Raw genomic sequence first — 23,282 nt, forward strand, 5'->3', positions numbered from 1 at the left:
GACAGTTTTTCATTAAACCAGGAACAAGATAGCACATTACAAAACCCTGCAATTGCATCTGCCATCTGAATGTACAGAACAAACTCTAACATGGAACACTGAAACCCATTACATCAAGCCATTCAATTCCTTTCCCATTCCCAAACTACTTGTGAACTGGGAATATGACCCTGAAATGCAAAGCTGTTTTTTTAACTTACACATTTTTCTTGGGACTTTGGCACAATGAGTGAGAGAAATTTCTAGACTTCTTTTAGGTAGGCTATTAAAGGTTATGAAACCATGGTGAGTGAGTAAATATGATGAAGATATAGATCAGCCAGGATAACATCAAATGGCAATACAGAATCTTGGGGCTCAATGGACTACTTCAGTTTCTGTATTTCTCTCCGTCCACAGTTGGTTGCTAAATGATGAAAACATTGGGGAATTAGAGGTGGAGAGGGTGAGCAGATTTAAATTCTTGGGGCTCACAATCTCGCAGGACCTTTCCTGGACCAAGCGCATGAATGTCAACATAACGAAAACACATCAGCGCCTCTACTTAATCAGGAGTTTGCCAAGGTTTGGTATGACATTGTGAGAGATGGGAAAATTGACCTAAAATTATGAACATGGAAGAAACTAAAGTTCATCAGTAAAATGGCTGAAACCAGTTCAAACAGGATAAGTTTGGGGCTTAGGATGCAGGAAAGCAGAGTCAGCACGATTAACATAAGAATCTTCTATCCTTTGTGACAAGACCATAGGACTAAGATAAGGAATGGTAAGGTACAATAGAATGTAGGAAGTTGAGGTAGTCTGGATCAGATAAGGGTCTCCTAGCCCTGGACAGAAGTACCAAGTCATACATTTCTAATTAGCTAACCATACACAGATTTATACATATGAAATTAGCCAACCCTAGATAGAATGAGTCAACTCTGCATATCAAGAGACTGTAGCCCCGAGAATCAGGAAGGTGTGAATAAGGACAATGACATGAAGGGACACCGACAGGATAACCCCCCCTGGTTCTCCAAGTATACTGAAATTGCACGTAGGCAGGCAGGATTGCCTAATGCCAAACCTCTCCAGCAGGAGGCAGAAGAATGTAAGGGGGAGGGTATTCCTACACTGAAATCAACTGTATAAAAGTTGGGTGAGCCCCAGTGTGTGTGTGTATTCCCAGGGTAAGGGGAAGCACCCAACTTTGCATTGTTGTAGTAATAAATGTTCTTTGTTCTCAATTTTTGTCTCGAGCAATTTCTTTAAAGGTACTTTAATTCCTAACAAATGGGGGCTCGTCCGGGATCACACTCCCTCCACTGACAGAGTACCCCGACGACGAGAGTAGGTGCACCCCGGCTGATTCAGCTGGACTCACGGGCGACGGGTGGCTGGTCAGTGGAAGAAGCGAGTGATATCCGAGAAGAGGCATTGAGAACAAACGGCGGAAGGACGCGCGCTAGAGCAGTACTGCCAGAACTCGGTAAGAGTATTTTACTTGTTCCTAAGTATGGGAATAGCGGGCAGTAGAGATGAGAGTCCTGACACAGGACGTGACCACCAGATAGCTACGTACAGCCCGCTTGGGATGATGTTATCTGAGTGGGGCACAGGAAAGACCCGCGGTAAAGACAAACTGACGACGGTCAGGTATTGTTGTAATGAATGGGTGGGATACCCGGTTAAAGGGAGCTCCGTGTACTGGCCAAAATTCGGATCCGAGGATGAATGGATGTGTGAAGCTTTGAACTTATGGCTCTATCAAAACCAGCCAGACAATGTTGAGAGCAGGGAATATGCAGCCTGCTGGCTCAAGGGATCCATTGAACAGCTGGTTTTGAATGAGAAAGAATCCAGGGATAAGAGAGAGGAGGAACCTCTTGTCCCTGAATCACAGGGTTGGGATGTGTTACATTCCCTCCCTGCACCCTATGTTCCTCCTATGCCGGCTCCTATCTTTCCTTCCCCTCCTATGACCTACCCTTCTGCACCTTCCCCACCTCCCCCACCACTAGAGAAGAGAGAAGAGAGCAGGAGTGGTATGATAACTTGCTCACAAAGCACTCGATTACCACCTCTGTTGGCAGGAGAGAGAGGTAACTTTAATTCAGAACAGCGTGAGACTCTTCAGGAAGAAAGGGCAGAACCCTTTGATTCATTTCCCAGGGAGCAGGAACCCAGACCTAATAAGCCAGAAACCAATTGGATGAGACCACTGCGGGAAGTTCCCATGGGAGAGGGTCTCGGTTTCGTAAATGTGCCCCTGACCAGTACTGAAGTGTGTAACTTTAAGAAAGAACTGACCTCCCTGATAGAAGATCCCCAGGGATGTGCTGAACAGTTAGACCAATTTTTGGGACCATATATATATACAATATGGGGGTCTCGACATAGAATCCCCAGCAGGGGAACAATTGGTACTAACAGGTTTTGTTACCAACTCAGCCCCAGACATTAAGAGAAAATTACAAAAGACAGAAAATTGGCATGAGCAGGGAATAACCCAGCTTCTACAGATCACACAAAAAGCATTTGTCCAGACATCTGAGGATAAGCAGAAAGCAAAGGCTAACATTTTGATGCAAGCAGTTAAAGTAATAGTAGATGAGTAACATGGAAAAGGCAGGGACTGTGTGCCAGCTCCTGAATGTTGGGAGAAGTGCAGGGAGTGGGAGAGTAGAGACCAGAGATAATTTCATAAATCACGACTTCCCACTTCAGTCACTGACCAATATTGATTAAAATTCATGCTAAAATTTAAATGTCATAAAGGATCATTTTTCAATACTGAAGAATTAGCGAATTTAACTACCAGTTAATTCCAATTTATGAAATAAATTGTATTCAAATGTGATTTTGCACAGGGACTACCTGAGAATAGTGATGTTATAACATTTGCAGGGAGAAATGTTTGCGCAAATAGGGTGAGTTCTATACATCTTAACTTTAAGTGTATGTGAGATAAAGAAAGGATCTGATGTGTAAAGTGGCTGGATCAGCCAGTTGAAGGGGGAGTGTGCATGTCCCTTTAAGTGCACTGTGGCACTTGAAATTGAGGCTTCAGGCTCTTGTCTTGCAGTTAGAGGTATGGAGCCCTATCAACACATTTAATACATTTCTTCTACACATTCAGCAGTCAAGGTCCGTGAGTTTAAAGATCACCCACCTCTGGAGAATAAAGATACCTCTGGGGATTCCTATGGGGATTCCTATAAGTTTAATCATTCATTTCTCTGGTGCATTTTCCTCCGGAGTGAAATTAATGCCTCAGCACAATTTCTCTGTATTGCCGCTGTTATTTAATTCATGATAACTTTCCCCCATTCATCAGGTTTATATTTAAATCCGGTAGTGCGGAAGTTACATTGTAAATAATCACGGAGGTAAATCCTGCGCAACTGGATTCAGCTTAATGGAGAAATAAACCTGCGAACTGGTCTATGGTGGTGTGTGAGTACTGCAATAGGTGGAATATGATTTAAATTGGTGGCATAGTTCAGAACAATTGGGTGCATAAGAATAATAATATCATTAAGAACTCACAGATCTTGTACCAGATGCTATTCAGTACATCTTGACTTAAGGACTGGAGAAATTGGCATGTTAGAATGAGATTGGCATGGTACCAATATTTCTTGATTCAATAATGACTCCACAAGCTCCAGGATTCATGCAGCAGAACTTTTAAGTGGAATATAATAGAAACTAGCCTGTACTTAAATTATTGTGTGTGCAATCTTCATAAGAACATCTTTTAACTTTTTTTTGGTGCCTGTTTTACAGACTGTTTTAAATAAGGCCAGCTCCTGTGAGCTGTGGCACAAGGCATTTTACTTAAGGCAGAACTAAAGGTTGAATATGTTTCAAGTTCTCTTGCAGGGGCTCTTGTGCTGCAATGTCTGTTATGTACTCACTCTAACAAATTGGAGGGTTGTGCCCCATACAGACAAGCAGCTCCAACTGCATTTTAATAAGGTCTAACATATTCAAAACCCATGCAAATATGGTTTGTGTTTCATTTTACAATTTTTACACTAACACAAAGGAAAGTCAGATTGTTACAAAGTGCCGTAATTTAACATTTTTTTTCGTTTCTTTAATGGTTTATTCAGTTATTGTTGTATTTTACTTGTCTTTTGATTATTCAGTTATTGTTGTATTTTATTGCAGTTTTCAATGAGCTTGACATTTATTGTGGTTTTATTCAGTTCTTATTGTATTTTATTGCAGTTTTCAATGAGCTTTACATTTATTGTGTTTTATTCAGTTCTTATTGTATTTTATTGCAGTTTTCAATGAGCTTTACATTTATTGTGCTTTATTCAGTTCTTATTGTATTTTAGTGCTGTTTTTAATGAGCTTTACATGTATTGTTCATTGTTGTTTACTAATTTCTTTGGAATATTGTTCGTTAATGTTTTAAGCCCCCCTGGAATAGGGGCAGCAGAGGTTACAATTCAGCTCCTTTAGAATGTAGACAGGGCATAGATTTAATGTATAGTCATAATGGGATATAAGGGATCCCAATACGGACCAGGGGAATTAAACAGCTTTAGTGGAGTACATCTAATTTGTATCATAGCCTACACAGGTATTAAAGACAGGAGTTTTGAAGCGATAGCACAAAGGACATGGTGGGACAAAGACAGACAGAATGGTAGTCAGCATTGTACATGTAACAGAGAGAGAGAGAGTTAATACATATGCTAATGTACACAGACAGGCTGCAACTCACAAGTTCAATGATATATATGCTAATGTTAGCAGACAAGCTGCAACACACAGTTAAATCACAAGAAACAATCCCCCCTGCTTGGTCACTTTTCATCACCCCATGAAAGGGAGCACCAGTTTCCAACAACGTGAGCTGCTTGACACTTTAATATCAGGCTCCAAACAGCCTTCGGAGATCGGTGGCCCTAGGGTTCGGGGCTGAAGAGGACATCAGATACGAGCCACAATCAAACGGAACCGCCTGACTACTGCTACTCGTTCGCTGCTGAAGGCAGCGCTTCTCATAGACTGCTACTCGTTCGCTGCTGAAGGCAGCGCTTCTCAGAGACTTCGTCGGGACAACACTTACAAAGGTCGTGTGCTTCAAAGACACTGCTTCAATATTTCAACGTATGGGATGGACTAGACTCTTTACTGAGAACTGGAGCCTGATACTCCAAACCCTAATAAGCAGCTGGACTCACTCCCCTGACCTTCATGGTGCTCCCCTACCTAAAGACTTTACACAGACATTACAATTCGGTTATTGACCAGCTGGGTAAAACTACACCTTACACTTGAAAGATCAGTGTTACTGATCTAAAAGAAAAGTGAGGAGGGGGGGGGGGGGGGGATCAGTCACACTGACACTAGTAACCAAAGATCAGTAACACTGATCATGGTGAAAGATCAGTATTACTGATCTAAAAGAAAAGTGAGGATTGTGAGAGATGGGAAAATTGACCTAAAATTATGAACATGGAAGAAACTAAAGTTCATCAGTAAAATGGCTGAAACCAGTTCAAACAGGATAAGTTTGGGGCTTAGGATGCAGGAAAGCAGAGTCAGCACGATTAACATAAGAATCTTCTATCCTTTGTGACAAGACCATAGGACTAAGATAAGGAATGGTAAGGTACAATAGAATGTAGGAAGTTGAGGTAGTCTGGATCAGATAAGGGTCTCCTAGCCCTGGACAGAAGTACCAAGTCATACATTTCTAATTAGCTAACCATACACAGATTTATACATATGAAATTAGCCAACCCTAGATAGAATGAGTCAACTCTGCATATCAAGAGACTGTAGCCCCGAGAATCAGGAAGGTGTGAATAAGGACAATGACATGAAGGGACACCGACAGGATAACCCCCCCTGGTTCTCCAAGTATACTGAAATTGCACGTAGGCAGGCAGGATTGCCTAATGCCAAACCTCTCCAGCAGGAGGCAGAAGAATGTAAGGGGGAGGGTATTCCTACACTGAAATCAACTGTATAAAAGTTGGGTGAGCCCCAGTGTGTGTGTGTATTCCCAGGGTAAGGGGAAGCACCCAACTTTGCATTGTTGTAGTAATAAATGTTCTTTGTTCTCAATTTTTGTCTCGAGCAATTTCTTTAAAGGTACTTTAATTCCTAACAACATTGAAAACCTTGGCAAAAGCTTACAGATGTGTCAGGGAAAGTGTGCTGACCGGGTGCATTGTGGCCTGGTAAGGGAGCACCAATACATCTGAGCAGAAAGCCCTGCTAAAGGTAGTGGACACAGCCCAGTACATCACAGGTAAAACTCTCCCCCTCATTGTACACGTATCTTTTCTTGAGTACAGTTTTTTTTGCACTACCGTTAAGTAAAAATTCTGCCTGGCCCGCAGGGAAAAGAATCTCAGTGTTGTATGTAATGTCATCTGTGTGCTCTGACAATAAATCTGAACTTTGAATTATTGTAACTTCCTGTGTTTTTGCAATGTCAAGTGAGAAATACAAAACATAAGGCCTTCTTATTCTTCATGTACAGAATGTGCTTTGTGTGGGATATTGATCCCTTCTTTCATGCTAAGTGGTCAAACTCAAATTTCTCTATCTTTGCTTGCTTGCTTCCATTTACAAGATTATGAATTACATGGGTAACCAAAATGAATAGAATAGTAAGCAGTTGTTACAGTAGGTATCACAAAGGTCAGCTGATGTTGCCTAGTGGTTCAGTGCAATAAATTTCAGTTTCGACTCATGGGTCAGTCACGAACAAAAGATACAACTTACCTCTGACATCTCCCCCGAACGTTCCTCCACTCACCTTAAACAGTTGTCCTCAGGGGTTTGCTATCATCACCCCAGGAAAGAAGGTGCTGGCTGTCCATCCTATCTATGCCCCTCATAATTACATCCACCTCCCTTAAGTATTGATATTCTCATAGTTCTGTGAGAGCCCTTCGGGTTTTATTCTGAACTTTCAGGTTCATTTGGCAAAATGCTGCCAACACTTTCTGAGAGAATAAATAATGGGGACTGCACTGAGATGCCAGAATTGGATCTAATTTTGGGGTGATAGCAACTTCTTGTCTTCTCCCAGATTATTCTTTTATGTATGATATTTTTCAACTGGATAATTGATTGTGTTATCGTAGGTTGAAAAATGACCAGGCGCACTACATGATGTGTAGTAAAATGAGTGAAAACATTGGTCATTATTCTTCCACAGAGTGCTACCACCACATTTACAAATGGGGCATCACTGAGGGAGAAGCACTAGAATTTGTTCACCTCTGATCTTGCTGAATTTTTTAAACATTCAATCTGTATTGCATGATTATCATTGTAACTCCTTTCAAAGGAGTACTTGAATCTTGGTTTTAATTATTGTATTTTTACTGTCCTTTGCAAATATGTTGTTTCCCTGGAAACGCCTTGACAACCTGATGACATAATTATCTCGTTTAAATAAACAAACAAATATTCTGCCCCTTAACCCTGCAGCTGTGTTTGTGAAGTTTGTCCCACTCAGGATTGCATTCATCCAGGGAAGAAACATTAACCCTCCAAGTCCTGCAACAACTTTATTCAGGAGCATGAAAAAAGCTCAAAACATGGAACCATTGAAAACATGAACACTGGTTGGAACTTCTTCATGGAAGTGCTCTATATAATCTGGAATGTTCATTGCCTTCAGCACCCGCTTCATTCTTGCTTTTAATATCTTGAGAATCAGTTTCAACTTGTGTCATTGTAGTGTGGATTGCAGAGAATCATGGATCTCTCCATCTGGAACCTAGTTGGAAGTCACCTCACCTGCAAATGAAGATCAAGCCTTGCCCACAGGTCAGCACACACTTAGTCATTGTCACCTTTAATTCCCTCATTGATACCTCAGCTGGACTCTCCAGATGATGGTACAATAAAGCCCACCACATATGAGCCATTTTTCTCTTCTCTTCTGGGATGAACCCTAGCTCCACTCCAGGTTGGGTCCATGGACAAAGCAGGAGATTTGTTGATAAGGTGGGCATAGACGAAGGGTTAGAAGCTGTAGTATTGGGTGTCTAGAAATTACTTGTTCCTACTTTAGCTTTGATAAAAGTCATGCCTGCAAGAGACAGGTACGTGGCAGGCATCGTATGTTGTAACTTGATTGTACAGCTTTCTATCTGTGAGGTGTTGTGAGTGTGTACTTTATTCCTATGAGAGTGTGTATTTTACCCATGTTGCCACTCCCCTACATGTGGAAATAAAATCTACTGTTTAACCAGCCCATATTCAGATTTGTTGCTCTTGGGACCCATCAAATTGGTTTTACACACACAAGTCACACACAAAACTTTGGTAGAATAAGGTCAAAACTCACATGAATCAACCAAGTTCACTGCTATTTGGATGTCTTAACTGTTCACTTAATGAAGATGGGAGTTCTCATTAATTTAAAAAAGCTAATTCAAGCTATCAAGAGCAAATTAATTGACTTTTAAGAAGCCAAGTTAGGGACAGTTGTTTCAATCCAATACCAGCATTTATACCAGGACTTAACTGGGGATCTTGGTGGAACTGCTGGCTTCCAGCACCATGATGGGTATTAAACTATTGGTGGCATCTTCTGCCATTCTGGCCTTGGCTTTAGCTACCCTACTCAGTGCGGCACCAGGAAACTCTTCAAAGAGTCCAATCATGCACCCACTGTGCATGCCCCAAGCATTGTAAAAGTACTCAAAACAAATTCATTACTTTTTCCTTATTTCCATCATTTTCATATGATATAGCAAGAGACTTTTCCAGTTCATCAAGTTTATGCTGGCCCAGTCCCCAACTAATTTTCCCCACATCTCTTCACCCTCAATCTTCTACTTTCTATCACTAATGGACAATCAGCATTCCAACCTTTTCAATTGTTCATGGCAGTGTTTTTCAGGTGATATTTTGTGCATGTCTGTCTCATTAATGATTTTAATGTAAATAGAGAGCTTCCTATTAGTCTGAGATAAGACTGTAAACGGCCTTGACAATTGATGTGCCTGATGGTGGCTCACTGGATGTCAAAGCTGTCATGTGAGAGCAGACAATGGTTAGGCTGGACAGCCCAGTGTGGTGACATTCAGGGAGCTGATCTCCCACTGAAATTTTGTGCCAATGTAGCTCAGGGAACAGGCAGCTAGTAAGTCTGGGGTAACCAAACATCTGTCCAGATGTTTGTGAATATTGCTTTTCTCATTTTACTTCAGCTTTCTGTTAAATGGCCTGAGGGGCTTCTTGCTTCAGATTTGTACAACATCTCAGATTAAACTATTTTATGAATACATTCCTGGGCTTTTTTCTACCAGTGCCCTCTGCACTATATGTAGCACTCTGTTCTGACAAGGAACACATTGGGCAAATGGATTCAGTGGCAGATGGCTTCATTAATGTCCTGAGATTACTAACAAGACAGAGAATACAAGGCTAGTTGCCATAATGAGCATTTTGAAAAATATTTAAACGCTGCCAAATTCCACTTAATCAAGCCATTTTACTCTTAGCTATAAAAACACCAGAAGAAGGGAACCTATTTTCTGAAAGGCTAAACCTGACCAGCCAGAAATAATCCCAAGTAAAGATAATGACCTTAAGGATACTGATTTTAAACATCCAGAAAAAAAATTACATCATTGGTAATAACATCATAGGATTAACATTTCTTATAATTGTAGACACTAACATGAGCTGATCAAACAATACTTCACACTGTTCATTTATGGCAGTACAACTTTATACAACATGAGAGTCACTGGAAAAGCAGTTCATATTGTTCACCCTAATTCCCTTTGAATTAAATTGTTTACTTTTTCCAAGAGTAGATAATAGTCAATAACACAATGAAGCAACATCAAATCCTGAACAGGAAACATCGTGGTCTTTCTTCCCCAAACGACACTGGGAACAAAGAACATTTCTAAATACAATACATCCCCTGAATCAGGCATCTAAGGATTCAGTAGATGCCACATAAATTAGTTTTCCGGTTGCTTGAGACTGGAATGAATGGAAAAGCAAAATGAATGGAAAAGTAATGGCGAGGCGTGCCAATGTTAAACACTTATTTTTTACCCATTTTTTCTGCTTACTCGAGGTTGCCAGTTGCTTGAATTCTGGATAACAGATTTTACTGTACACTCATATACATGTATATACAATATATATGAATAAGTATTCTGAAGTCACACACTATTGTGCAGGGCTCTGGCTAATGAAACAGCCTCCTGAGACCTGAAGAGAACCCACTCAGCCTCACACTTCTGCTAACTCACTTGCGGCCCTTCCTGTGGCCAAATATTTGCAGATGAACCTCTCTTTTAAAAAAAAGAGCACTGTGCATACAAATCATTCCCCAAAGTCATTAGATAGAAGAGCAAAATATGGGCAAAGATCATTGTGCATCAGTAACATGACACCACTTAACCCAGTGCGGTGTGGCCAGAAGGTTCTGCTTGAGAGGTCCAAGGCACTGATGGAGCCATTCGCATAAAAAGTTGTCAGCCATGTGATACATTGGGAAGTTTGCCTGAAAATTAGTGATGACATCTTTTTTTAAGTACAAGAATAAAAAAGAGAGAAGAGAAGATATAGGGACAGAAAATGATGTTTGAGAAATTATAATGGGAAACAAGGAGATGGCAGAGGTACTGAATGAGTATTTTGGATCAGTCTTCACTGTGGAAGACATTAGCAGTATATCTGAAGATGGTGAGTGCAGTTACGATTACCAGAGAGAAGGCGCTTGGGAAGCTGATAGATTTTCTCCCAGACCAGATGGAATGAACCCTTGGGTTCTGAAAGAAATAGCCATAGAGCTTGTGGAGGCATTGGTAATGATCTTCCAAGAATCAATAGATTTTGGCATGATTCTGGAGGACTGGAAAATTGCAAAGGTCATTCTGCTATTTAAAAAGGGAGGGAGGTCGTAGCAGGGAAATTGTAGACCTGTTAGCTTAACATCAGTGGTTGGGAAGTTGTTAGAGTCGAATATCAAGGATGAGGTTATAGAGTACCTGAAGGTGCATAAAGTCAACATATAACCATTTACAGCACAGAAACAGAGCAGTTCGGCCCTTCTAGTCCTTGCTGAACAATTTCTCCCACCAGCCCCCATTCAGCCCATAACTCTCCATACCTCTCCTGTCCATATGCCTGTCCAGCTTTTGCTTAAATATTAACATCGATCTCGCTTCTACCACCTCTGCCGGAAGTTTATTCCACACCCCCACCACCCTCTGCATGAAGAAATTCCCCCTCATGTTTCCCCTAAACTTTTCCCCCTTTTACTCTCAATCCATGCCCTCTTGTTTGAATCTCCCCCCCCACTTTCAGTAGAAAAAGCCTATTGACTCTATCTGTCCCCCTTATAATTTTAAATACCTCTATCAAATTGCCCCTCTATCATCTATACTCCAGGGAATAAAGTCCCAGCCTGGTCACCCTTTCCCTGTAACTCAAACCCTGAATCCGGGCAACATTCTCCTTAAGGAAAAAATCTCACCTGACATAACCAATGCAATTTTTGAGAAAACCACAAGCAGGCTAGACAAAGGACATGCACTGGATGCTACATATTTGGACTTTCAAAAGGCCTTTGACAAGATGCTACACACAAGGCTGCTTCACAAAATGAGAACCCATGCAATTACAGGAAAGATCCTAGTTTGGTTAGCTACTGGTTACCAGTTATGTTCCACAAGATTCAGTGTTAGGGCCACTTCTTTTGACGTTGTGTGGCAATTATTTGGATTGCGAATAAATGGCTTGATGGCTAAGTTTGCAGATGACATAAAGGGAGGTGGCAGGAAGGTAGTAAGGAGGAAGAAAATAGACTTAAATAGTTTGGGAGAATGGACAAAGAAGTGGCAAACAAAATACAATGTTGGAAAGTCCATGATCGTACATATTGGTTGAAGGATTAAAAAGGCAGACTATTGCTTGGATGGAGAAAAAATTTCAAAATTTGGAGGTGCAAAGGAACGTGGGAGTTCTTGTGCAGGATACTCTGAAGGTTAACCCCCAGGTTAAGATAGTGGTAAAGAAGGCGAATGCAATGTTGGCATTTATATCGAGAGGAATAAGATATTTCTCTAGAGCAGGGATGTGAAGTTAAGGCTTTATATTGTACTGGTGAGGCCTCACCTGGAGTATGGGATACAGTATTGGGTTCCTTATTAAAGAAAAGATGTGCTGGCATTGGAGAGGGCTCAGAGAGCATTTACATGAATGATTCCTGGAATGAAGGGATTAGCATATGAGGAACATTTCACTGCTCTTGGACTGTTCTCCTTCGAGTTCAGAAAAATGAGGGGTGAACCTCATAGAAGCATTTTGAAAGTTGAAAGACCTGGACAGAGAAGATGTGGCAAGGTTGTTTCCCATACTTGGGGAGTTGAGGACAAGAGGATTGAAGGTTGCCCATTTAAAACAGAGGAATTTCTTTAGCCAGAGAGTAGTGAATCTCTGGAATTTCCTGCTGCACCTGGTGGTGGAGGCCAGGTAATTTCGTGTATTTAAGACAGTGATTAATAGGTATAGTCAAGGTATCAAAGGTTATGGGGAGAAGGGCTGAGTGTGAGAATGATTCAGCTCATGATGCAATGACAGAGCAGACTTAACAGACTGAATGGCCTTCTGCTCTCATAGCTTATGGTCTTATAGGATAGGGGGAGGGAGTCCAGCTGAAGCAGTTTTGGAGCCCTCCCTTTACATCAACCAAATTATTTTGATATATTCCAGGATTTACTGAGGAACAAAAAACAGGAGCAGGAGTAGGCCAATAGACCCCTCAAGCATGCCCTGCCATTCAATATGGTCATTACTGCTCTGCCCCTAACCTCAGTTCCTCATCTGTGCCACGGTCCCATTTCTCCCAACTTTTTCTCCTCTCTAAGTACCTTCAATGCTCCAGCCTCCACAATCCTCTGTGATAGAAATTCCAGCGATCCACCACCCCACTGTGAGCAGTTGTTCCCATGCATCCCAGTTTGAAATGATGACCCACTTATCCTGCTCCTGTTGGAAATTCTCCCACCTATGTAAACATCTCAACACCTACCCTAATTTTCCCCCTAGAGATTGTGTATGTTTCAATAAAATCACCTCTCATTCTTATAAACTTCAAAGAATACAGATCTAATTTCTTTCAGACAACCCTCTCATCCCAGGAAATGTATTAGCTGTATTCTCCACTCACTGGAGAATTCGAATTTTCATAGCATACCATTAATTAGGTTTAATGTTAGATTGTTACTTTAGTACAACTTGGTGCAAGCTTGACACAGTGTTAATTTACCCTCAAGTACAAGAGTCACTGTATGCTAATAATATTCATGTCTTTAAAACAATTGTTAGCAAAATGAGAAATAGGAACAGGAGTCAGCTATGTTATTTAATAAGATCATGGCTGATCTGGGCATGGACTCAATCCATCCAGCTGCCTTTGCCCTATAAATCTAATTCATCAACTTTGCAAAAATCGAACTATGTTTTAAATATATGCTATTGCTTCCTTGAGCAGAAAATTCCACAGATTCATGAATCTCTGGGAAATGCATTCCTCCTCATTTCTGTCCTAAAGCTACAAATACAGTCCTAGCCTCAGCTACCAATGAAAATAGCTTTCCTACCCCTATCTTCATCTATCCATTTCATCATTTTATATATTTATATAAAATTTCCTCTCATTCTTCCAAATTCCAGCAAGTACCACCACAGGTGACTCAATCTCTCCTCAGAGGCTAATCCCTCATCCTAGATCCAACCTGGAGAACCTCCTCTGCACCACCTCCAAAGCCAGAATAACCTTTCTCAAGTGAGGAGACCAGAACTGTACAAAGTACTCCAGGTCCAGTCTGATCAATAACCAGTAGAGCCCCCCCCCCACCCCTAATCTTAAATTTAATCTTTCCAGCATTCCATTTGCCTTCTTATCACCTGTTGCACCTTCAGACCAACCTTTTGTATTCATGCTCAAGCATACCCAAGTCCCTCAACGCATCAGCATGCTTCAATCTTTCAACATTAAAGTAATAATCTGATCTATTTTTCCTTCCAAGGTGGATGACCTCACACTTATAATGGCCTAAAAATGGTTGCAGAAGCCACACCGGCTCCAAACAAAGATGAAATCTCTCATTCTGTTCGCCTGGTCTATGAAAGAAAAAAAAAACACTAAATGTAAGGAATACCAAAACCTGCAAGTCTATCAAACAAGAGGACCAGATCACAAAAGTACTGAGTGAATATAACTTAATGAAGGCAGTGAGCCCCAACATCAAACTGAAGCCTACAACTGGAACTCAGGGAAGAGATCATTGGAAACGGTGGGGAAGGAAGAAGCAGCACACTAAACATGCCAGAATTTAAGACTTAAAACTAATCCATCCAGGCCCGTCCTCCTGACGATTTTAATTGCAAGTGTGCGATCTCTGGAATATAAACTGGATTACCTACAGCTGCTTCTGAACCAGAGGGAAACAAAGGGCTGCTGCACTCTGGTAATTACAGAAATGTGGCTCCAGATCTCCACTCCAGGTTTGGCCTTCCAGCTAGCAATTTGTTTGTTTTGATTGTTTAAGTGATGCTTAAATGTACTGAGTATTGTGTGCTTTTGTGGATGGAGAGAAACACTATTTCATCATGTTGTATATGTACAATCAGGCGATAAGAAACTTGAACATAAAACATTATACTTGTACTCCATCGGCCAGATCACCACCCACTACAGATACCTGTCTGTATCTCTCTGTAGACTCTATGCATCCTCTGCACAATTTACTTTTCAACTCATTTTTGTGTCATCAGCAAACTGAAACCTCTTCCAAATCTCCAATTTATTTCATGGACATTTGTAGGCCCAGCACCAACTCCTGCGACACTTCGCTCATCTCTGATCGCCAACCAGAGGTTCATCAGTTTATCCCAACTCTCTGCCTTCGGTTAGTTGATCATTGCTCTATCCATGCTAATATATTGTCTACCTCCATGTATCCTTATCATAATCATATAACTATAACCATATAACAGTTTACAGCATGGAAACAGGCCATGTCGGTCAGCCCTTCAAGTCCACGCCGGTTCACTTGAACAATGCAACAGATTCACTTCTTCCTGTAAAGTGGAAAATCTTAATGAAGTTAATTCTCAGAAATTGTTAGTTCCAGCAGGATTCAGAGCATATGTATTAATCTTTTATTAATCCTTATCAAATGCCTTCTGGAAATCCATCTACAACACTATATATTTCCACTGTGTTCATTATATCCTCAAAGAGCTCCAGGAGGTTTGTCAACTGAATCCATGATGGATTCTTTTCTATCCAGATGGCCCTCTATTTCTTCCTTAATGTTAACTTTGAGCATTTTCCCAATGTTTCAAGTACTGGGAGAGTCTAGGGCCAGAGGGTACAGCCTCAGAATAAAATAATGTTGTTTTAGAACAGAGGAGACATTTCTTCAGCCAATAAAACTGTATAATTTATTGCCACCGACAAATGTGATGGCCATGTCATTGGGTGTATTTAAAAGAGGGGTTCTAGATTAGTAAGGGATTTAAAAGTTATGGGGAAGAGGCAGGAGTGTGGGGTTGAAATCCATCATTTGAATAGTAGAGCAGACTCATTGGGCTGAATGGCCTAATTCTGCTCCTAAAGTCTTATGTTAAGCTAACAGGCCTATAGATACCTGCATTTTGCCTACATTTTTAAGTGTAGCATGAAATCCACTGTCTTCCAATCTGCTGGGACCTGTCCACAGACCTGAGAATTTTGATAAGTTATCACCAACATTTCTTTCAGTACACTGGTGGGCATTCTATTAGGACCAGGGGACTTACCTACCTTTAGGCCCACTAGTTTGCTCACCGCTATCACTCTAGTGATAGCAATGGTATTGAGGTTTTTACATTCCGTTGCATCCGTAACATCTGTCTTTGGCATTATTAGAATTGAAGTCCAACACAAAATATTCATTCAAGGCCTTGGGCATTTCCGCGTTACCCAATATTAATTCCACCTCTCATTTTCCATGGAATTTACATTCATTCTACCCACCCTTTTCCTCTTAATATTACAAAAATTTTATGATCTGCTTTTATATTTTCTACTAGTTTTCTTTCCTAATCTATCTCCCTTTCTTTACTGCTTGCAATGTGGATCTCTGTTTCCTTTTAAAGTTTTCCCAGTCTTCCAGTTTCCCACTAATGGAAAGAAACAAGACATTAATTGGTTTTCACATCACTTCCATCTTTGCAGTTCCCAATGACCATAAAAATCATTTGAAATAACTTCCTGGCAGCAACAATCAATTTCGACTGCAGCATTCACCATTGGTTCACTGTCGGTTTCCCCTGCGGTTTTACACACAGCTGTTCAGAGAAATTGAATGTGACATGGAAAGAACTGAACATGTTTTGCTTTTGTAATTCCCTGGCATCACCTTTATAGCTTCCAGAATTCCTTAAATAATGCAGGCTCCATCAAATGACAGCAAGCCCATTTACAGATCATGCCATACATGAAAATACAAGGATGTTGAGCCCAATGTAAAGAATGACACTTCCATTACCATGGGTGTTTCTTTTCATAAACAAAGCAAATTACTGTTCAGTATGATGACACCATTGGAGGAGGACTTGTATGTTACCATTCCTGAATGGTTGGAGTGTTTCTCCATGAAAATTTTTTAAATTATTCCTTTTTTGCTTTTGCACACAGGACTGAATTTTGGTCATAAGCATGAATATAATGTGCAAATGCACCAAAATTCTTGCTTAATGAAGTATGTTTTAAAGTGTTTTCAAACTGGAAAGAATGGCTGGGAGACAGAAATCTAAAAGACATGCAATTTTTACATCACAAAATGAATGTAACAGATGTAATATAAATGCATCTCTTTATTTTTTCATTGAATGCCAATATATATTATTATTCCTTTAACCAGAGAGAAATGAATTAATATTTTTCTCTTGATCAGCTACGCGTGTTTTCAAAGCACTTTGCGATGATGAGATACATGTTAATGTCTTGCTTCTCAGAGAATGCAAGAAGTGTCTACAGGGTCTATGAAGGTGGACCTTATCTAAATAAAACACTACTTTCATGGGTTTTACACCTGCTAACTGTGTCACTGATTCCAAAGCAAGTGTGCCACGTACTGCACATGTCCAGTTTTACTTGCCGCATTTCACAACCTGATTGCTCTTTTAACACACAAAAACCAAAAAGATGGTTTTATATAAAAGATAATCAGCAAATTTTGGAGCAATGAACTAATCGTCAAGTTGACAGTTACCGTAAATATTCATGTATAATGCGATCCACCCCCCCCCCCCATTTTTGAGGGGAAAAGGGAGAAAAATTTTACCCCCGTGTATAATACGACCCCCTTCCCCTCGACTGCCTGATTCGTGCTGCCGTCTCTCTCCCACTCACCCCCCCGAGTCGTGCTGCTGTCTCTCTCCCCCTCGCCCGCCCAAGTCACGCTGCTGTCTCTCCCTGCCCCTCCCTCACCCACCCGAGTCGCGCTGCCATCAATGTAGATAATCTTACTTATCGTTAAACCTGTCAGAAAAAAATTAAAAATAATGATAACCTCGTGTCTAATGCGGTTCCCCCCCCACTTTGACCTTGAATTTTGGTTCGAATATTTACGGTGTTAAAGAGAAAAGCAAGGGTGCAATGCTAATTACGGAGGTGCCAAAGCTCACAAAAAAACGGTGACAAGAAGGTCTGACGAGACCTGGCCACCATGTTGTATAATTGACAGAAAACTGTAGGACTACAAAGTAGGACAACCGGTCGTGGAAGAAACAGGCATGTCCAGAATAGAGACATGCCTCAGTGGGGGTCATTTTATCTGCCTTCCTGAGTGGGCCAGTGAGGTGCAGGAGCAGCCTGATAAGATGCCAGCAGCAGTGCACTCCCGGAGAAAAATACAGCTAAACAATGGAAGGCATCTGTCCTTGAATCTAGAGGTTCCCAATTTCAAGCTCCAGCATCTCCTATCTGAAGGAAGAAGGGAGCAGAAAGTATCATCACTACGCACACATCTTTTACATGATTGCTGCTTTCCCAAACCAATGGAGGGAAAGGTGTCGACAGAGGAGAGGCTGGTCTGAATTATGGACTGAGCTGTCTTCAGAGACCCCCTGCAGTTTCTTATGATCTTGGTTGAGCAGATGAAAAAATCAAGCTGTAATTCAGCTGGACAGGATACATTCAATGGGGAAATCGGACATTTTGGCACCCACAGTTTGCCACCAGATATTTTGGTGATGGACATTTTAGCACTGAACATTTTGGTGGGGGGAAAAAAAAGACTTCTAGCCCTTCAGACATTTTGCCATGGATCTGTCGCTGAAACATTGCCTAAATCCTGGGTGTTCAGAAACTCCCTCCCACCAGGAAATCGTTCCCTTGGTGGTAATGGATGTGGCAGATCCATTACCACCGCTAGTTGTCATTAATAGTATATTGCAAGATATTATTAAAAAGTACGTTAATGCAAGTTTCTTGTTGTTAAAGCCCATCTGCGCCTTATTACTTGTACTGAGGGTAGTAACTATGCACTGCTGTTTGGTTAATGGTAGGTTTTACTTTTGATCGTTTTAAGCAATTTCTTGTCAAAAGCTACGCGAATGACCCTGCAGAGAGAGAACAGCGACAGTGGTTATAGTCACAGTAATTGTAGTGAGTTGCGCCAGATAATTGGATTGATTTTAACAAGTGTTTTTATTTTTTATACAATTTTAAATTCAATTAATTATATATTCCATTATATGTAATTAAACTTGCAAATAAATATAATAAATATCATTATAATTTCCCAAAAGCCCTTGTTTTTGAATGATCCCGGATTGTTTTTAATAATTTAAATATATCACAATAAGCTACGAAAAGCCCTTGTTGCCAGGGAAGCAATTTTCTAGGGGAAGGGAGTTTCTACAATCCAGGGGGGCTTCAGGCAGTGCTGCAACACCAGTGTTTCAGGCTGTGCAGCAGGACAGAGTCGGCCAGCAGACGGTGAGTTGGGCGGCTGGCCAGAATGTCCAGCGCCAAATTGTGGGCGCCAAACTGTGAGGGCCAAAATGTGGGCACCAAAATATTTTATACCCCATTCAATGATGCATCTTTAAGAGTGAGCTTGTAATGCAAAGAATCAGGAGATTAAATTAAGGCCCTAAGCACTTGAATTCTCTCTCTCATCATAATATGAATATCTTCAATACAGTGGTTCAAAATCATAATTTTGCTGGGGAAATAAGAAATAAGATGTAAACTCTGATATTCTGAGGGACACACACATCTCAAGGATGAATAAGGACAACTTGTGAATAAAGGGTTTCACTCCCACATTTCAATCCCATGAGATTTTTTTTTATATACACATGAAATACACTGTATTGGTTTGATTGTAAAATCTTGGTTTTTGCTCTGCTTTTCCACTAAATATATGAAGGATATTAAGGCAATGCCAATCACAAAAAGAATGTGGAAGTCATAAGCCAAGTCAGACATAATAAAGCTTTACAAATACCAGAATTAAACCACAGAGGGGCAAAAGAGAACTGTTCCTTCCTTGGCATTAACAGATTTATCTGGATAATTAATACTGGATGACAAATGATAGATATACAGTATACACCCCCCCCCCCCCCACTCACCCACCCAGAAGATTTGTGTTTCGACTTTTGATCCATGACTGCGGCACCTAAGGCAAATTGGATGTTGATCGCCTTCAATATAGGATGTTTTGTAGATAGATCTAACCTCATTACTTCTCCTGTGAACAGCAAACATAAAAGAACCTACAAATTCTACAATTACACTAAGGACTTTTAAACCTTGTACAGCACTAAAAGCAAACAGCATTAATCAATTGATTATTTTGAATTAATCTGTGTACGTCAGTGGATAAATCATAGCATACAAAATATCTGTCTATGCTCCTAAGACATTTCTTCCTGAGAACTGGAGTGAGTCAGCAATCAGATTGGTCCATCTTTTTCCAATAGGTCAGTGAACCTTTACATCAACGCATAACACCCATTGCAAGCAAACAATGATGTCTTACAGCTCTTTAATGGTTTTAAAAAATTTAGTCGGGATATTATTAAGAACAAAATGACATTTGAATATGGCAATTGCACATGATGTTATTCAGTGAATTATCGACTGATTTTTTCTACATGAACAAGATGTACTATAGTTGGAGAATACACTTGATTGGAACATGCTTCTGATTAAAGGCCTCATGTTGATAAGAAAAGAACACTGGCAAATATAGATTTATGGAGAGAGTCGATGTTATTAATGCTAAACAAATTGCTAATCCTTTGATATGAATCATAGCAATGTAATGTTAATCTTTGTGAATATGTATCTGCTTGCATTGCATGATTATGTACAAGGCTGTAACACATTTTCTACATGATGAAGATACATCTTTAAAACAAACTTCACATAGCACTATTAAGAACTATCTATTACATGCATTATATATTTAGGAAAATAAGCCATGAACACCATTTTCAAAATCTGACGATCCATTACATTACAGCTAATTTTGATCTCTGCATCTCATATGGCAGAATTAAATTCATTCACTATTTATGCCACTTGTATTTCTCTAAGGCTGAGTGATTTCCAGGGGCATCCTGAAAGTTGTTCTCTGCCCTATACTTTCCAAAAAAGGGGGAAAATTACAAATAGGATGAATAAAATCATGAGGCCTGGTAAACCATTTGATCAGAATTTTAAAATTGGAAATGCATGAGGAAAAATAAATGTGTTACTTTTAATGGGCACTGGCAACAATAGCATTGATGGATTAAGATTTCAATTTTCTCTGCAGATCACAATCATTAGTCAGACCTCATTCATGCATCCTGAAATAGGCTTTCCTTTCAGTTACTGATATGTGGAGGGTACTGTTTGCTTTTCATCATCTCATCAGTTCCTTCTATTGATGTGAACCAGCTGCAGCGTCCACTGCAAATTTATATCTGCTTCCCAATTTGATCCTATAGTCAATATGCTTATGAACATATCGTTATAACCCTGTCATCATTCACATCAGCTTGAATGGTTTCCATGTCCACTGCTGGTTATCGTCAATTCAATAATGCATTGTGCTGATTGCACAATGGCGAGAGGCAAAGGACCAGCGAGGAGGAGGAGGAGTGAGCGACAAGGAGCGCGCTTACTAGTCTTAGGCCTACTTCGGGTGAGAGGCGAAGGACCAGCGAGGAGGGGTAGCAAGAAGTGAGTGACAGGGCAACAGGATTAATTGGTAAGGACCAATAAAAGGAGGGAAAGGTCAAGGAGCACCCAAGCAAGTGAGTGCACAGAGAAGGGGTGCAGCACCGAGGCTTTGGCTCAAGAGGCTTCGGTATGGAGAGGCTGAGGCACAGGTAAAAAGGGCAAGTTCTTTATTTTTAATTTTTTTTTTCATTTAAGGTAATCACTGGGGTTCATTTCAGGCATGGCAGGTGAGCTCCGACCCACGTCATCCGGGATGCAGAGAATGTGGTGGATAGCTCATTTAGTGAGTTGGTCACACTGCAGCTTAAGAGAATAGAGAAAGATAGGGACTGGATGACCAACAGCAAGAGTAACAGGAAGGTAGTGCATGAGTCACCCTCCAAAACAGATATACCATTTTGGATATTGTTGGGAGAGATGTTCTATGTTCTGTCAAATACGGAATCAAATAAATAATTTACCAAGACTGCAAAATTATAGAATGTATGAACAAATTTGAAGACACAAGTCCAATAGATATAGATGGTCCCAGCTATACTGCTTTGCAAATGAAATCTGGCACATAGCAATTTACCTTCACCTTGTTATTTTGTTGGAGGGTTCTCCCATAACATTCTGCATTTATCCTTCCATGTTAGCTGTTTGTTAGACATACTATGGTGTAAACTAGGAATCTATAGTGAATAAAATTATAGGCAAATAGTTTAAAAATACAATGCAATATGACAATATGAATATTTCATCCACAAGTTGAAGAGTTTGATGGAGTCACATACAAGGCATGAAAAGCATCTCTAATAACATGGAGATGAGGAAGAATCAAATTTTCAGTCAGCTTTGCTACGTCTCACACAGAGCTCTAACATAATGCCTAATAATCAAATTTAATCAGCTCCAGTTTAAACTTCAGTCTTGAACAGTCCTTGTGGATTCAGCTGAAACTGAGGTTTCTTCCCGCCTCTAATTTAATTTTAAATTTCAATTTTATTTACAGCATGGTGGAAGCCAATTCTGGCCATTTAAACCTGTGCCCCCCACCACACCATAAATTAAACCCCGTAAATTTTGGAAAGTGGGAGGAGAATGGAGCACCTGGAGGAAACCCATGCAGACATGGAGAGAATGTAAAACCTCCTTACAGACAGCGTCAGATTCAAACCCAGGTCATTGTCACTGTAAGATATGATGGATAATATGTTTTCTTTGACAAATATCAAACTACTGGAGGAACTCAGCAGGTTGAACAGCATCTGTGGGAGGGGGGGAGGAGATTCATTGTTAACCTTTCAGATTGAAACCCTGCATCAGGACTGAGAATAGAGAGGCTAGATCGATAGTACAAGGGAGGGGAAGGGGTAAGACAGGGGGCGATAGGTGGACCAAGGAGGGGTGGATGATGACAGATGGAGCTGGGTAGGGAAGAGGAGGGGTGGGGAGGAGTTGGGAGATTGAAGTAGGAGAGTGAAGCAGGGCCAGGAGAAAATAAAAAGCAGATGGAACGAGGGGGTGGGAAGGGGAGCTGAAGGTGGAGACAGATGCTGAAGGGTGATGTGGGGAAATTAAGGCAAAAGAATGCTGTATTTTTTTTTAATTTAGACATATAGCACGGTAACACACCCTTTTGGCCTATGAGCTTGCGTCACCCAATTATACCCAAATGAGCTACAATCCTTGGTATGTCTTGAAAGAAGGGAGGAAAACAGAGCACCCAGAGGAAAGCCACACAGACACGGGGAGAACATACAAACTCCTTACAGACAATGCAGGATTAGAACCCTGTTAAAAGCATTGCGCTAGCCGTTATGCTAGCTATGCCATCCTAATTGTTGGGGGCTAGGCTGGTGGCACCTCTTGGTATGCCTTTTACTGCGAACAAATATTGAGGTATATTGTGTATTATTACATGGCAATAAAGGAATCTTGAATTTTGTCTACATGGCCTGACAATAAAAACTTTCCAATATTTCTAAGTTAATACTCAGAAATGCTGGAGGAACTCAGAATGTCTCACAGCATCCATAGGAAGTAAAGATATATAACG

The 23,282-nt window shown here is 40.6% G+C and overlaps 2 protein-coding genes across 6 annotated transcripts in view; one reads left to right on the forward strand and one right to left on the reverse strand.

The window, feature by feature from the left end:
• klhdc8b (kelch domain containing 8B) overlaps window positions 1-23,282 on the reverse strand; it is a 133,526-nt gene that overhangs the window by 93,276 nt on the left and 16,968 nt on the right. Inside the window, exon 2 of one of the 5 annotated variants that reach the window (XM_069937174.1) lies at window positions 19,642-21,915. The exons of the other annotated variants lie outside the window; for them this stretch is intronic. Coding sequence (XP_069793275.1) covers window positions 19,642-19,849 — 208 coding nt within the window. The 5' untranslated portion in view covers window positions 19,850-21,915. The remainder of the gene's footprint in view (window positions 1-19,641; window positions 21,916-23,282) is intronic. 5 annotated transcript variants of the gene reach the window in all.
• The window catches only part of surf6 (surfeit 6), an 86,094-nt gene continuing 70,287 nt past the window's right edge, over window positions 7,476-23,282 (forward strand). The window contains exons 1-2 of the mRNA XM_069937177.1: window positions 7,476-7,797; window positions 14,037-14,514. The gene's annotated coding sequence lies outside the window, so the exon portion shown is untranslated. The remainder of the gene's footprint in view (window positions 7,798-14,036; window positions 14,515-23,282) is intronic.

Source organism: Narcine bancroftii, chromosome 5 (assembly GCF_036971445.1).
Source record: "Narcine bancroftii isolate sNarBan1 chromosome 5, sNarBan1.hap1, whole genome shotgun sequence".
Taxonomy (NCBI): Eukaryota; Metazoa; Chordata; class Chondrichthyes; order Torpediniformes; family Narcinidae; genus Narcine; species Narcine bancroftii.